This window comes from Oryza sativa, chromosome 2 (assembly GCF_034140825.1).
Source record: "Oryza sativa Japonica Group chromosome 2, ASM3414082v1".
NCBI classification, from domain to species: Eukaryota; Viridiplantae; Streptophyta; class Magnoliopsida; order Poales; family Poaceae; genus Oryza; species Oryza sativa.
The window spans coordinates 22,844,007-22,861,170 of NC_089036.1; the positions used below are offsets into that span (position 1 = coordinate 22,844,007).

The following is a 17,164-nucleotide window of genomic DNA, read 5'->3' on the forward strand; positions in this document are numbered from 1 at the left end:
GATAAATGGTATTTCGTCCGTTTCACTGTAGTTGCCATAATTCCTCTTTATAGCGATCGCAGAGGGTAAAGCTGAAATAGCCGACTCGTAGGTCGACTTGAGACGATATATATATATATATGCTTAGATCGTTGATGCGTTTGTCAATCGATCGCGTTGTAGCGAGTGCGACTGATTGATTGCACTAATGAACAACTCCATCCATGGTGAAAAAAAAAAACAATTTCTAACTTTGAATCTATACACCCTCTATATTCAAATTTATAGTCAGGAATTGATTTAATTTTTTTTAAGGATGGAGGGTGTGCTCAAGTACATATCTTTCTGTGCCGCTAGCTGAAAAGCAGCCTGAACTGAAAACATTCACCATATCATGCATAACATCAGAGTCAGACACATCACCATGCTCTAGCCTACTCGATTTACTTCAACCTAAACATGAGATATACCTCCGGGTCGTACTTTGATTCAAGATCTGCAGTCAAGTACACTTCTACAATACTCACTCCGTTGAAAGATACAAGGCAGGGTTTCACTTATCGCATGATAATCACACGATTATCGCGGGGGTACGGTAGGAGAAATCGACGATATGGTTTGGATGAATTTTGACCAAATTCAAAATTCCGGAAAAAATAAAAAAAAATTGAAAAAAAATCATGGATATGGTTCTTGATTTGTAATTGTCAATGGTGAAGAATTTTTTTGAAATAGAGTAAGCTATATTCAAATTTGAGGGCAAAACCGAGAATAGTTTACAAATTAGAAAAGGGAAGATAATATTGGGCCTTAAGTATCCTACATATTCTTCCAATTATTCTTAATTTCTAGTTTTCTACACATATTCAACCGTATTTTTTATTTTTTTCCCCTATTTATTTTGTATTTACATAATTTCAGCTACACAGCCCGCGATAATCGTGCGAATACCGTGGTTATCGCGGTAAACCATGCGATTATCGTGGTGAAACCGCGAAACCACCGAGTTTTGAATTCGAATTTTTGGATGTGATTTTTGTGTGATTTTAGACGATTATCACGCGATTATCGTGTTTATCGCGCTACCGCAGGGTGGTGGTTATCTCGGCCCAAACGATAAGGTAAACCCTGATACAAGGTCTATCAGTTTTAAATAGACTTCAATACTGAACTTTGACAGTTATTTTCTTTCACCATGTTTCATCAATAGTACAAAATTAACATGATAAGAAAGCATTTATATAAATATAAATCCAATGGTATCACTTGTGTCACTAAACATATTGTATTGCCTTTTTTTTTCCAAATACATAACACACCTTCTATTTGATTCAACAAATGAAGTAGCCTTGAAAAGGGCAGGGGAGGTCCTTAACTAGTAAACTCTGACATTGTGTGCACCACGATATCACATTAGAGCACCCTTGGTTTCAATCTGTAAATATTAACTGTAAATAGATTTGCATAATTTCACTGTCCTACAATATGGAAAGGGAAAGCATAAATCTTAAAGCACAATTTATGCACATGGAAGTACCTAGGTTATTCTGTTGATCATTTGCTACCCAAAATTTCAGAAAAGAGGGTAAATTAGCTCAACAGAAGCAATTGTGCATGAGATACGCAAAGGAATGTAGTACCATTCCTATGTGGTCACCTAATTAGTTAAGTACTCACAATGAAAAGACAACAACTTCATCATATGACGGAGATAATTTAAGTAGCAAATCCAGCCCAACAAATAATGAACCGTATTTTAGAGAGAAATAGAATTTTAAAACAAAAACGAAAATATCTTGTAAAAACAGCAATATCAAATCCTTTATCAATACATTTATACACTGTCCAAAGTGGTAAACAAACATATTTTCTTCATAATCCAGAACAATATGAAACCCAAAGCGAAGAAAAAGAATGCACCATATGAGAAGTAAACAAACATCTTTACCAAGAAAAAAAAGTCCATTTTACTTCCCCGAACTATTTCGCCTGACCACTTAGCCCCCTAAACAATTTTTCAGCTCATTAAAATGGACCTTTTTCTTTCAATGAAATGAACTTTTTTCTTTCAACAAAGGCTGATCTTACAATATAACCCATATGATCGATTTAGGAATTCAAGGTTTATCACCGTGGTTACATGTTAACCCATTCACCCATTCACTTTACTAGGATTTTCAACAAAGGTTGATCTTACAATATAACCTATTTGATTGATTTAGGAGTTCAAGGTTTATCACCATGATTGCATGTGGCTTACTGCTACCTGATGGTGCTTGTGCATTCTATGAAAGTAAAAACTAAATACCAAGAGGGAAGGAGCAAGGTACCATACTCAATTCGAATGACTGAGATTTAATTCCTTGGGTAGATATCTTGAAAAGATGGAGGGAAAGAATTACTGATGAGCAGCCTGAAACATGAGCCAAGCGATATCTAATAGAAAATAATAGCAAATAACAAAACAAGTAAATGTTGCACGCTGGAACAGAAAATGACCTGGAAAGAGATGCATTTGTCCCTAGATAACATACTACTAGCTCCGTCCCAAAATACTTGTTGCTTTATTATCAAAAGTACTTTAAGTATCACTTATCCTTTTTTATATTTGCACTAATTTTTCAAATAAGAGGAATGGTCAAACGTTACAAGAAAAAAGACAAAGTGACCACTAATTTAGGACGGAGGTAGTACTAGATAAATCCAATTTAAGTACACCCATAGACAAAGGCATGCATAATTCGTCAATGATAAGATTACCTATTAAGAAAGACCAGAAAAATGTAACTAGAAAGTGCAGAAGATTGAAAGAACCATAAAGGGTTTACAAGCTAATACAACATAGTTACTGAGTAGATAATGTGGATTGTGGAGAACAAATAGCAGATTTCACAAGTCGACAACAAACACCCTGTATAGCTATTATTTATAGACTCCCACACCATGAATAACAAAGGGTCCTCTCAGCAACATATTCACCATACACAAAGCAAACTCATCAAAAGTCAACAAATTACTGGGGAACTTTCTATTACGATTAAACAGCCTATGCCGATATTCACATTTCTTTATATGAAAAGGCAAACGTAGGTAACATACCAAACAGTACCATGCATAGAGAAGAACTGTGATGATTAACTAGGTCATAACCCTGCCATCTTAGTATCTTGGACCCATACTACAAGAACGGGACAGACGTAAATTCCCCATCTCACGTTCACTTCCAACCGTTTCTCCACCTGAAGAAGCTGAGATGTACTGCTTCCTGCAGGCAGGACAGCGCCCATCTGCCTCAAGAATTCTCTTGTGGCAGAACAGACACAGATGAAAACCGCAGGGGCAAGGGAGGAAGCTTGAATCTGTTGGATCAAGGTCCTCGTAGCATATAGGGCAGGATGTCGGCTTTGAGGGGACTCCCTTTTGTGCAGATCCTATCCCCATTGCCACCCAACAGTTACCCATGCTAGCTGGAAAGCTGACTTGTTTGGAGAGGCTGGGTAAACTCTGTGGACGGAATGCATCATCTGGGCTCCAAGCTCTTGTACTACTCTTGATTGGTTCTTGCCTTGTTGCTGCATTAGCGGGCACTGGACAAGATGCAGGTACAACTGGTGGATCTGCCGGCACTGGATCCTGGTGATTATGGTTGTCATCCACTGAGAGTGCATCGGCAACAGCTTCCCAATCATCCAAAACTCCATCATCATCATTCTCGGGGCTACCACCAGTGTCATCGTCAGAATCAGTCACACTCCGAGAGCTGGACCAAGCACTGCTGCCGCTGCTGAAGCTACGGCCACCACCATTGCCCGAGCAGTGCTTCTGCTGCAAGCAGCCAATAGGAGGGTTGTAGGAGACAGGGCTGTGCAACGGAGACTCATGATCACTGCTACCAACATCCTGGCTAGCGCCAACTGAATCCTCCTTGAAATCCTCTGGATCCCCTTCCCTCGTCCGAATCTCTGCACGCCGGCGAGGGAGTGGAGGGTGCGGGGATGCGAGGATCGGCGACCCGGAGTTGGCTCCTGCCGCTGCTCCAGGGGATACCACAGCCTTCACCTCCTTCCCATCCTTCACTAGACCAATCCAAACAGAAGATGGATCAGATTCTGAGCAAATGGCCAAATGATCAACTAATGATTGAAGCTTTCTCACCCCAGATCCCAAATCAAGCAAAACACATCAAAATGGGACCAAAAGACCGAAACAAAGATTCCAACTTTCTCACCCGACAGCGCAGAATTCATCAAAAGCATCGCCTAAAAACCCATCAAAGCAAAAAAAGAATAGCTCTCTTTAGGCAGACTCCACCAATACAATGAACCGAATTTGAGGGCAAATTTAAACCCAACATCCCAATTTCCCCCCCCCCCCCCCCCCCACCCAGATCACCTGGGCCGACCCAACAACATCCAAAATCAAACATGATTGGGAAAACAAAAAAAAAAAACAGATAAGGAGCGCGAGAGATCAGACCCTGCGAAAGCCACTGCTCCCGCCGCACGTCGAGCTTGCTCTGCTTCAGCTTCGCCGACCGATTCCCCTGCAAAAACAGAAACACCCACCACCACCACCACCACCCAAAAAAAAAAATCCCCACGGATCAGCACCCCCATCTCATCCAATCGAAAACATCCGAACTCGAATCGGAGAGAACCCCCCACCCTTATCCGCTTCTTCTTCGCGTCGCGCGCGGTCGACGGTGAGGACGCGTCGTGGGCCATGGCGTCGTATCCCATCCCCTCCCCTTCCCTTCTCCCTTCTTTACACACTGCCGCAGCACACACGCGCTCGCAACCTCGCCGCCGCTGGAGCCGGAGGAGGAGGAAGAGGAGGAAGGAGAGGAGGAGTAAACCCTAGCGCGAGCCGAGACGAGGCGGAGGAGGAAGGAGGAGCGGAAGCTGCAGCTGATGAGGATAATACGGCGTGGAGAAAAACGAGTCGATGAGCTGACGCAAAAATAAATAATAATAATAATAAATAATAATTAAAACAAAACGTTTTCTGCTTCCGCACGACGAGCTGGACGACGACGACGGCGGCGGCAACGGGAGAAATGACGGAAATGCCCTCCTCCGCCGCGGCGGAGCGCGAAGCGGTGTGGGGATGCATCTGGGCCGTCGGATTGATACGGTCGGTGCCAATACGTGTGGCCGGGCAGCATGCCACGTCGTCAGCATTAGTAAGTGAGAGGGAGGATGGATGTGCTGGGGAGAAAATAGAAGTGTTTTTGTTTTGTCCCGTTTAGATTCTAACTTTTTTTTTTCAAACTTTCAACTTTTCCATCACATCAAAATTTTCTACATACATAAACTTTCAACTTTTTTGTCACATCGTTCTAATTTCTTTAAACTTCTAATTTTGATGTGAACAACACAATCCTTGTTGAAGGAAAAAGATTGGAAGTGGTTGCGTATTCTGTAGGATTTTCTATCACACTTTTCTTTTCAAGAGTTGCAGGGTTGACCTACAGGAGATATGATTAGAGTATTTGGTAGTACGTCGAATGAGTTTTATGCGTCTCGAAATTTAAGTAACCATTCAATGCAATGTCCTAACATAAAAAAAAGGGTGAATAGCCAAAGTGGTTCTCCAAGTTTCATCTGAGACTCAGTTTAGTCCTTGATGTTTCAATATATCCATATTAGTCCTTCAAGTTTTCACTTTAGTTCAAACTTATCCTTGAACCAACAACTCTCTTCATAAATGACACTTATACCCCTCATCATTCACATGTATAAGAGAGAAATTGCATGCTTGAATTTTTTTATAGATAATGCATAGTATATTATGTAAAACGAAAAAAATTATGTACTAGCAAGTGTATACAATAGCAATTGCTTAAGTTTCATGTGCATATGTTGAAATAATGGGAAGTACATCTGTAATATTGTTTATTCAGGTTGGCTTTCTCTTTTCTATTCTAGTATATAGATGTATACAAATTAAGGGCAAAAATGACATTTTCTAATAGAAATATTGACTAGAAATAGCCATATGGCATATTAAGTGGACCCAAGGATGATTTCAAACCAAAACAAATATTTGAAGGATCTATGTGGACAAAATGAAACGTGAAGGACCAAATTGAGCCTTCGCTGAAACTTGAGGGACTAAATTAGCTATTCACCCAAAAAAAACTTAAAATATGCCGGACGGATATGATTTAGTAGTGCATGCGTAACTGTGTAGATATAAATGAAGATGCAATCCTCACTGACTTATACAACGATAGTGGTATATTCTTAAAAAAAATAAAAGAAGCATTTTCAATCCTAGCAAAAAGAAAACGAAATTTAAGTAGTTATTATAGTGTTATTACATTCTTTTATAAACTACATTCTGATACCTATAGCTTCTCTAAGAATCACTCTAAAACTACATTCTTTTATAAACAAATGTTTTATGGTCTATTTACGGGAGTTTCTGATACCTATAGCTTCTCTAAGAATTACAAACTTCCATAAACAAATCCATTTTTCTTTGTTGTACAAAGAAAATGAACAAGAAGTCACAAGCTAGTTGCTTAAGTTTTAATTTTTTTTTCACCATCTAGATTCTCACGAGGTGCTTCTCGTAATATAAAACTCTACAAACAAGCCCTTAAGTAAAACTACACTCTTCTATAGATCTTTGAGAGAGAGAGAGAGTGTGTGTAATTTTATCACAATCAAATACATACATTTTCCATGTACACTTATTATACTATATTCCTCGTCATAACTATTTGGCGTGCATTTAGAATTCACCTAAGATTTTATAATTAACCATTAATTTTATATTAAATAAGTTATAAATCTAATACATTTATGATATTATGATAGTACTTTTCAAAATAATTGTGCACATATTGTTTTTATTTTTAAATTAATTATCAAGAAGTTATCGAGGATAAATGTCCTAAAAGTTTAAACATGCCTTGTCATAAATGTACTAAACAAAGTTTTGAATCTACAATTTACAACCAACTAAACCTACAACTCAACGTACAAACATGTCACGTCATCATCCACTAGCTATAATTGCATATCAAACTCACAAGCATGTAAAATCATCGACAATTTATTGAGTTCTACAGGTCATACATGTATATCTAATCATCACCCCTCATATCATTTTCACAATATTTCAATATATCTATTCATTATTTTTACAATACTTAACAAATATTTATCAACATATTCTACATCAAAGTGCGAGGTACTATTTAGTTTGTTTCATAATTAGAGCATGTTTGGTAGAGCTCGTCTGGAGTGGAGTTGTGGAGCTGCCTAAATCTAACTCCATCTCTCTAGTTTATTTTGTGAGAGTGCTCCACCTAGCTCCGCTCGTTTAGGTGGAGCTAAAACTGTTTAGTTGGACTCTAACTCCAAAAAGGATGGAGCTGGAGTTGAAGCTATGCCAAACAAAAATACTAATAAAAACTGATCGTATTTAACAAACCGATCTCCGACAGTTAAAAAAAAGCGAGCTGTTTTAGTGAAAACCGATCAGTTTTATTAACATTGACAATGTGTTTTCATAGAAGTAGTTCTGAAAGCAAAATTGAAAGCTCTGGGAAATTTACAACACTTTTTTTTTTCAAAATATCTTCACTTGGCAAACATTACCTCAGCTCATCTATCTCCATTAACATTTTTCAGGAGATTGAAGCTAGCATCATATCATATCATACACTGCACTCTGCACGAAAACTGCTACGCACACTACCTCAAAAACCCAAACCTCTATACTACGATTGCACACTAACATTCGTACACACTACACGTCTACACATCCATCCCTTCTACGGCCTCCTTGACCACGACGAAGTCGTCCATCTCCTTCTCCTCGCCGGCGCCGCCGTCCTTGGCAGCGGCGGGCGCCACCACCACGGCGGCCGTGCCGGCGGGCTGCTTGTACTCGTGGCGCCTCGCGAACACGAGGAACACGGCGAAGTTGGCCACCCCGAGCACGGCCAGCATCCAGTAGAAGAGGTCCAGCCTGCCGGCGTCGAGGTCGTTCCGTATCCACGCCCCCCGCGTGGCGGCGTCGACGGCGAAGACGAGGAAGCTGCTGAGGAAGAATCCCATGGACAGCGTCACCAGGAAGAGCCCCGTGCTCATCGACTTCATCCGCTCCGGCGCCTCGCGGATGAAGAACTCCAGCTGCCCGACGTACGCGAACGCCTCGCCGGCGCCCACCAGGAAGAACTGCGGCACCAGCCAGAACGCGCTGATCATGCCGCCGCCGCCGCCGTCGTTGGCGGCGTCGCGCCGCTTCTTCTCGACGAGCGCGGAGGTGGCCATGGCGACGGTGGCGAGGACGAGGCCCGCGCCGACGCGCTGGAGCGAGGTGAGGCCCTGGGGGCGGCGGGTGAGGCGGCGGGCCGCCGGCACGAGGACGCGCTCGTTGAGGGAGGTGAAGAGGAGGATGGAGAGGAAGAGGAAGACGGAGAGGGAGCCCGCCGGGATGGCGAACCCGCCGGGGGCGGCGCCCGGGCGGAGGTGGCGGTCCATGCGGGTGGCCTGCTCGACGGAGAAGGTGGTCATCTGGGAGTACACCGTCCAGAAGAGGATGCAGGTCGACCAGATGGGCAGCAGCTTCACCACCATCTTCACCTCCTCCACCTCCGTCACCGTCGCCGCCGGCGCCGCCGATGTCTGGTTCGTCTTCGCCGGCGACGCTGCCAGGTCCGCCTCCATGATGGCCGCCCTGTCCAGGCACCTGCATGGCAAAAACCCAGTCAGCAACGTATGTACGGATCCAAGTATCTAACAAGCTAGGTAGCAAGTAAAAAAAAATTGACACGTGTGTACATATATATACGACAGAGATCATCAGATGATTTTCAGTTGTGTTCGTGTTAGCAAAACGCAGATGCCAGATGGATGTGAATAAGTGATTTTCAGATGGAGATTTAACAATAGAATCGTTCTTTTGATAAGTGTCTCTCTCTTCTTCGATGGTGGCCGGATTTTATCCATTATACAAAAAAAGATGGATGTGAATGATTGGGCATCTTTTGTGATCAAAATGAAGCGAATTCTTTAAGGATCTGAACTTCTCTAGCAATGCACGTATAGGCCGGCCGGTGCACCAATCTGACTGTTTCAGATATGCATCTCGAGCCTCAGTTAATGCAATTTGTGTTGTGTACACAACACATCCCTGTGTCACCACCCCACATATGCTCGCGGGCACAATGTCAAATTTATTCTTTTTATTTGCATATATGAAATTTGGTTTACATGCTTATTAAGTGAATATATCATACTAATACATCTTGTATTTTTTTTATATATTTTTACTTTTAGGTGACGGAAATAAACGACAAAAAATCCACCTCTAGACTACTGAATTCACGGCTCGTCACTCTACTTGTGATCTGCTTCGTCCATCAGCCGGCCGCCCAATTTGGTGAATGTTATCTCTAATTAATTGGGTGTCTCACATACTAATTGGGTGTTCTAATCAATTCGATGTCTCACTCACTTTGACCACTCATTCATTTCATCTAGTACCATGCATGATTTGCTCTTGCGTGCTGTGTTAGCAAGAGGGCGAACTGAGTTGTCGTCCTCAGCTTCTTCTCTATAGCTCGTGTCCATCTCAGCCTTGACAGTGACCTAACCGGTGAAGCCAATTAAGTACCGTGCTAATAATAGATTATAGACTTGTGATCGATAGCTAGATTAACCCTCATGCCTAGGTAGAAGTACATACTACTAGCTAGCAAGCTCTACCAGTTCACATCCTATTGGCACCAGTTGATACTAACCATGGAAAGGCTATGTGGCTAGAGCTGAAAAAACGGAGTGTTTTGAAAGCTCAGTTCTGCCATGTATTTTCAAACGATACGATCGATTGATAGAATTTAAATAGCAAGCAAATGTTTTGGCAAAATCAGCAGCCACAAGAATCCAATCCTGAAATCTGAACCCTGATCTCCTATATGCACCGGTTGACAGCAGCAGTATTGTACTATCAGCAGAGCACATCGTGTCACGTAAACTCTGAAGAAATAACATTCATCCATGTCTACTTAGCAATATAATGCATTTTGCATCCCAACCAAAACATGTTTCTTCCAGCTATATATTAATCAATCAACAAAGCTAGGACAGCAACGAGTTAACTACTAACGGATGATGCCTGATGACAACCACGAGTGTATGATCTGAAGCTAATTTTCTATAGTCGAGGAGATCATATATCTAACTGAACTTTGTATATTATTAGGAGAAAAGAGAACCACGTGGCGATTATACATTCTACGGTTTGAGACTGAGGTGGTATTCTTTTCTTCTGAAGATGAATATTAAGTTTTTTTTACGTAAAACGAGATGATATTAACATATAATTGATTTTGAGTTTTAATTATTTCAAATTTAAAAAATAAATTAATATGATATTTTAAAGCAACTTTCATATAGAAAGTTTTCACACAGAACACACCATTTAGCAGTTTGAAAAACGTGTCACGAAAATATTAATCTCCATTCAACTCTTGTGGGAGAAAAGAGCGGGATCTCCCCTCATGAAAGATTGTGCGTTGATTACCTGAGGCGGTCGGTGTAGGCAACCTTGGATGTGTGGTAGCCGTGGAGCTCGCCGGCGTCGGCGGGGAGCGGCAGGCGGCGCTTCCTCCACGCCGTTGCCAGCACCCGCCCGATCACGGTGAGCGGGCTCCCCTCGGGGCGGCGGTACCGGTACTTGGGCGTGCCGGCGACGAGGACGGCGACGGCGAGGACCATGGCGACGGCGGAGACGCCGTAGCCCCAGCCCCGGCCGACGTTGTCCTGGACGTACACCAGCACGGTGACCGCGAAGAGGGAGCCGAGGCTGATGCAGAAGTAGAAGCGGTTGAAGAAGAACACCATGGCGCGCTCCTCCCGCGGGTCGCCGCCGTCGAACTGGTCGGAGCCGAACCCGGACACGTTCGCCTTGAGCCCCCCCGCGCCCGCCGCGACCGTGTACAGCGCCGCGTACAGCATCGCCAGCTGCCCCCCGCGCGCCGGCTCGCACCGCAGGTGCGCCCCGGCGCCGCGCGCGTCCGCGCACGGCGGCGGCCGCATCCCCGGCACCATCGTGTCCACCGTCAGCAAGCTCACCCCCTGCATGGCAGCAGATCGTAGTGAGATTCCTGCACCGCGCGAGGATGATCGAAGATGTGTTGTTCTGTGTGTGCGAGAGCGAGAGCGTACGGTGGCGGCGATGGTGGCGGAGATGGCGATGGTGAGGTAGCGGCCGAGCTTGGCGTCGGCGAGGAAGCCGCCGACGAGGGCGAGGAGGTTGAGGGTGCCCATGAAGTTGGTGACGATGTTGGCGGACTTGGCGTTGGAGAGGTGCAGGTCGCCGACGAGGTACGTCACCAGGTTCATCGAGATGCCCATCACGCACACCCGCTCCGCCAGCTCCGTCCCTGCAAATTAACAACCACCGCCGCCGCCATGGCATGTCATCTCGAGCTCAAATCAACCAAACTTTTTCCCACGATCGAACTCGCGAGTCGCGACCAGCAGTGAAGACGACGCGTACCTAGGATAAGCCCGGCGCCGAGCCATCCCCCGGTCTTGGACTTGTCCACCGGGTTACCCCGGTAGTCGACAACCATGCCGTCGTCGGCGCCACCACCATGACCTCCTCCGGCAGCAACCTGCACAAACATACATCCAGCTTAACAACTCAATCACCAAACCAAACCACCAATGAAAACATGCATGCACTGTCGGTGTGTGCGTGGTGGTATATATTTTTTTTCTAGTTACGGCTTTATAGGCTTACAGGATTGTAATCTTGTTATTTTTTTCCTGCTCTAATAGAACTTCGTATAAAAAAAATACATGCATCCTGCTGCATGCACAGATACAGCACAAGCAAGCATTGTTTATGTTACCATTTTCTTCTGCTGCTGAGATGCACTGTCTACCGCTGCTGCAAGCAGATGAGAAGAGAAGGCAGCAGGCACAGGATAGTGAGGAGAGAAAACGTTTGTGCAGTGAGGATGAGGAGGCCGGCCTGATCGATCGGAGGATTTATAGAGTGGAGGCGTGCAGAGGTGGAGAGGTTTTGATCGCGAGATTTTCTCTCGCAACTTTTTTCCTTTTCCGCTTGTTGGTTTCGGGTAAGGTGAGGTGGACGAGATGATTGCTGCACGTACGTACGTACGTACGCACGCTGCCTGCCCCCGCCTTTGGCGCGGAAAGGACAAGTAGGTGATGACCTGCTGGCGAGTTGTGTCGTGTGGAGGGTGGCCTGGCAAAATCTCTGGGTGAGGGGGATTTTGGGCCACGGATTGCAGGGCTGGGATCCTCTGCATGTGCGGCCCCGGTGAATTGAATGGAGGTGTTTGGTTTCCGTGTCTTTTATTATCTACAGTAAATTGGATTCATGTCATTGCAAATATACTTATTTAGATGAATACTTTATAACTCATCTATTTGTAGCCATGTCACTATCATCACGTTTTTCATCCATCTATTTTTTTTTCCGTTTTCTTCTGTCTTCTTCCCTTGAGCGATGGCGATGAGGTGGCAACACGGAGAAGAAGCACAGTGGTGTTGTCCTTGCCGCACGACTTGCATGACCACCAGGCCGTGGTGGTGGTGTCGTCATTGGGTACTGCAGCGGCGTCCGCCTTCATCTCGAAACAGTAGGACTGGGCATTGTCGGGCACGGCGGTGGGCAGTGTTGAGCTCAACTTCCTTCTCACCACAACCGTCGCGCTGTTGACGCCACGTGCACCAACGCCTGGCACTACTGCTTCCAGGCCTGCTCTACACCACCACGTCGACCTCTGTATTCGCTCCACCAAGTGGCTCACCGACGTAGCTTCTCCAGCCTGGCGTGCATCCACTCGTTCTCCATCCGCACCACCGCGTCAATCTCTGCTCTTTGCAGGCACAACTCCGACACTAGTGCATCTCCCACCGCTGTAGCTGAGGCGGCCGACCACCCTACTCATCGACGTCATCGTCGACTCCACCAGTGCAGCCGACACAACCAGCTTCATCATCCTCGAGATCGATAGCAGCACCGCAGACGATAATGCTATTGTTATAGCAACCACCTGCTGCCAAGAACATTGCTCAAGGAAAAAGGACGGGAGAAAGAAGGAACAAAACAGAAAAGAAAAAGAAAAGATGGATGGAAAACGTGACGGCCATGATACTATTTTTTTTATAAAATTTTATGAAAGGGTATGTAGCCTAGTGGTTACAAGAGCATTTAACGGTATCGCACTTTCAGTGGTAGGCGATGTATACATCGACAGACGAGTCTTGTTAATGAATTACTGATGTTGGACTGTTTAGCTAGGTGAATTAATGCACAGAAACAGCATCTATTTTGCTTAAGCTGGCTTGTTTACAAAAACCGAGATTAGGAGACGGCGTCGCAACTCGGCACAGCCACCGCGGGGACTCCGTCGTCGCCGTCCGTCCTACGTGTGCGCGCGCGGCAGGTGCCGCCCCGCCCAGCGGCCCACACGTGCGCCAGCCGCGTACGGCACCCCGGCCTTCACCACCCACGTGCCAGCCTCGGGTTGGCCGAGAGAGGCGCCGGACGACGTGGACAGGTCCGTCCTCCGTCAAGCAGGGAGCCGAGCCGAGGACTGCGGAGATGGACAGCCCGTCTGCTGTATGTACGCGCGCGCAGGCAGGTCCATGTGGCTGTGGCCTGTGGCACGCTGAAAATCTCGCCGGTGAACGCGAGCAGCCAAACAGCCCAACCAAGTAACCAAACTGCATGCGGTGGGTGGCATATGGCTAGGGTGCGCAGAAAAAGATCGAACCAAAAGACTGAACCGAAAAGACCGAGACCGAGAAATTCGGTCCTAGGTAGTGAAAGACCGAATTTTGTTCGGTCAATTCGGTTAGTCTCATCGGATAACCAATAGACCGAAAAGACCAAATTATAAAAAAAAGTCTAAATGCAACCTACAATCTACTATGTTTAATAGGATTAAACTCTAATTTTCACATCCCTACTTCTTCTAGGCATGCAGCTTAATAGGAGTCTTTACTCATAAGTGCTTACGAATTTTTTTAAAGATTTTTATGTTAAAAATTTCCATTATTTCTTTGCATATATGAAAATATTGTTGAATTTCGGTCAGGACTGAGACCGAATTTGTCGGTTCTGACATTTTTGCGCTGAAATTCGGTCTTCACTTTTTAAAGACCGAAGACTGAGACCGAAATTTTCAGTTAGACCGAATGCCCACCCCTGCATATGGCACGCAGGCGCAGCGTTCTTTTTGTCGCGTGTTGCATGGCTGAAATGTTTTTTTTTTTCTCATCTGCGTGGTGTGTTTTTTTTCCTCTTCGGCGTAGGGTTGAAAAGTCACCGGCACGCAGGCATGTGGAGGCAGAGCCGTATAAGCGTACAACCACATGGTATTTTAATTTCTTTCGAAAACGAGCCACCACATGATCTTTTGCTCAAAACCGGCAGGGGCTCTGCTCCGCCGCTGCGACGTGCGTGCGTATGCCATCTTCTTTTGTCTCTTCTCCTTTTGTGGCCGTGCACGCATCGGCGCGCGTCTCTGTCTCCGTGGCGAGAACGCGTCTTCTGAACCGCACGATCGCCGGCTAATTCCACGCCGTGTACTGGTGTGTAACTACTCCTACGTGGTAATGCATGATGCAAACTACAGAACTTCATTTGTTCCAAAATAAATAAATTTAATATAAAATATGATACATTCTAATACCATAAATTCAGCATCTGTAATACTATACCAATCTTAATATCTTATACTCCCTCCGTATTTTAATGTATAACGTCGTTGACTTTTTGACAAACGTTTGACATTTCGTCTTATTTAAAAAATTTATGTAATTATAATTTATTTTATTGTGACTTGATTTATCATCAAATGTTCTTTAAACATGACATAAGTATTTTTATATTTGTATAAAATTTTTAAATAAGACGAGTGGTCAAACGTTGGTTAAAAAGTCAACGGCGTCATACATTAAAATATGGAGGCAGTATTAAATTTGTTTACTTTAATATGACTTAATATAGAAGAAAAAACTCCACTAGGCATGATTATGCCATGTGTCACTTGATGCTGCCTAGTCGTGACCATTTTTGAAAGGATCCATTTGTCGTATTGAAGTAGGAGCAACTGAGGAAGGCACAACGGCAGATTTTTTCTGTCTCCTTTTTTGCTGATATTTTTGTTCTCATAAGCAGCATATGCGAGCTTTATGATTAGGCCCGGTCGATTCACGATAAGTAGATAAGAACACACACCAAAACATTTATCTTCATTTTATTACAAAGAGACGGCACAGCAGCACAACGCACAAAGAGATGAAACGATAGCTCGTGGAACACTTGTAAGCAAACCGATCGACCGATCATCGATCGTTAGCACTGCAGCACGGTCACTCGTTTATACCTTCCAACATCTCTTGTCCCAATCTTTATCACGATATCTTTGTTTTATGCTTTCCCCTTTGGGTCATCCTAAAAGAAGAAAATATAGATATGGCCTAATCATGATATGTTCTTGAATATTCTCAAAATGGACACATTACCCCATCTAGAATTCTAGATGATCAGGTCGGCACATGCCTATGGATTAAAGCATATGCTTTGATTTTGGAATATGATATGCATGGATGCTTCAATTAACCAGCCTATCACAGGGGTGAACAGTAGTGGACGATAAAAATGAAAAAACTTCACCCCAGAACAAATAGCAAAGAAATTCCACTTGATTATTTGACTCACACAACCTGATTGACCGTCCGGATGTTTATTAGTTATTACTTTCTCCGTTCTAGAATATAAAAAATTTTAGAGTTGGACACGAATAAAGTAGGTAGAGTTAAATGAAAAAAGTTGTGATGGTTGAGAAATGGATGTAGATGAAAAAAGTGAATAGTGGAGGGTTATGATTGGTTGGGAAGAGAATATTGGTAGAGAAGTTATTATATTTTAGGATAATTTTTAAGTGTTAGAAGTTGTTATATTTTGGGACGGAGAGAGTACCTCTAATCCTTGATTCTTTTAACCACGACTACGATTTCACAAAATGTCACACCTAATGACCTATCATTAGTTTAGCTCTGGGTTCTTTTTTTTTTTCTTTTCATAAATATTACAACACGACATCCCATCCAAACGATAGCTCATATATCCTTTTTTCCCTAGCTCCCTCTTCCTCTCCCACTCCCTCCTGCCTTTCCCCACTTCCTCCTGCCTTTTCTCCTCTTATGCAGGGAGGCCGTCGAGGAGGACATCACCTAATGTGGGCTCCTCCTCCCGGGTGCGTTGTCGAAGGTGATTGAAGGGAGAGGCCAGTGAAAGCTACTAGATTTGGAGCTTGGTCAGCAACAATGTAGTGGTGATGACATCATGCTCCTTGCTAGTATTGTGTGCGGGTACATCATGTAGCGCAGTAGTGTTAATGTCAAAATTTGATAAGCCCGAAATCATCATTAGCTTAGAGTCAATATTAGCTTTAGAGTACAGGAATCAGCCGATGGAAGTCGTCAAGTCACCAGTAGTTGTGTTCTTGATGGAGTCGGATCAATTAAAAGAAGCTTATCTAGAAGAGTCCGAGTTCAAGGATAATGCGGCATGGCAAGTTATCTATTAATTAGGAATAGTTTATTAGTTTTCTTTTATCTTTAAGAAAGTGTGTTTAGTGTCTGATAAGGACTTTATGTTTTCCTTTTATCTTTGGGAAAATTTATTTCTTGTCCTACAAGGAATATTATCTCCCCATGGGTATAAATATGTACACCCGGGGTCATTGTAATATATCTCTCCATCAATACAACTGCTCTCGGCGCATCGCCACCTTCTTTACCGAGGTTTTTACTTATCATCCGACGGAACTTGGCACCTGACGCGGGGCTGCATTGGTTTGCGATCTCCGGCGAAGGGGTAAGTCCTACGTTCTGCCGGCCCTGGTGAATCTATTGACTACATTAGTGTTGTTCAAGGCTGCATCGCTTCGATCTCTTGGATCGCTCTGGTTTGGTTGATATATTTGCTTACCTGATATCTCAATTCTATCTCTAATTGCATTGTGTTTAGAGACGCATCGGTTTAGTTGGAACTGTCTTGGTTAGGTCTGATCTTCTGTCTTAGCCGATATATCTCTACAATCACAATGCTGTTGTAAATAGATTTGTTATATCCATCACATTAGACAGATCTATCGGCTCATCGAGTATTAGAT

General features: G+C 44.0%; 2 protein-coding genes across 2 annotated transcripts; both read right to left on the reverse strand.

The window, feature by feature from the left end:
- Window positions 1–2,875: 2,875 nt before the first annotated feature.
- LOC9268562 (uncharacterized) lies at window positions 2,876–4,907 on the reverse strand. Its single transcript, XM_015771791.3, has 3 exons — window positions 4,644–4,907; window positions 4,456–4,522; window positions 2,876–4,055 (listed from the first exon to the last, which is right to left on the reverse strand). The coding sequence occupies exons 1-3, from the start codon at window positions 4,716–4,718 to the stop codon at window positions 3,139–3,141; spliced, it is 1,059 nt and encodes a 352-aa protein (XP_015627277.1). The 5' UTR covers window positions 4,719–4,907; the 3' UTR covers window positions 2,876–3,138.
- Window positions 4,908–7,524: 2,617 nt separating this feature from the next.
- On the reverse strand, window positions 7,525–12,295 carry LOC4329781 (protein NRT1/ PTR FAMILY 6.4). The gene is made up of 5 exons (XM_015772009.3): window positions 11,858–12,295; window positions 11,500–11,617; window positions 11,166–11,383; window positions 10,522–11,075; window positions 7,525–8,685 (listed from the first exon to the last, which is right to left on the reverse strand). Exons 1-5 carry the CDS (start codon window positions 12,278–12,280, stop codon window positions 7,749–7,751), a joined length of 2,250 nt encoding a protein of 749 aa, XP_015627495.1. The 5' UTR covers window positions 12,281–12,295; the 3' UTR covers window positions 7,525–7,748.
- Window positions 12,296–17,164: the final 4,869 nt, after the last annotated feature.

Coding starts and splice junctions, on each gene's coding strand:
- LOC9268562 (XM_015771791.3), bottom strand. CDS start 4,718: ATGGGATACGACGCCATGGCCCACGACGCGTCCTCACCGTCGACCGCG. Junction 4,523..4,643: donor CGAAGAAGAAGCGGATAAGG/GTGGGGGGTTCT, acceptor CTGTTTTTGCAG/GGGAATCGGTCGGCGAAGCT. Junction 4,056..4,455: donor GGAGCAGTGGCTTTCGCAGG/GTCTGATCTCTC, acceptor GGATTGGTCTAG/TGAAGGATGGGAAGGAGGTG.
- LOC4329781 (XM_015772009.3), bottom strand. CDS start 12,280: ATGCAGAGGATCCCAGCCCTGCAATCCGTGGCCCAAAATCCCCCTCAC. Junction 11,384..11,499: donor CGGCGCCGGGCTTATCCTAG/GTACGCGTCGTC, acceptor GTTAATTTGCAG/GGACGGAGCTGGCGGAGCGG. Junction 11,076..11,165: donor CCGCCACCATCGCCGCCACC/GTACGCTCTCGC, acceptor GCTGCCATGCAG/GGGGTGAGCTTGCTGACGGT.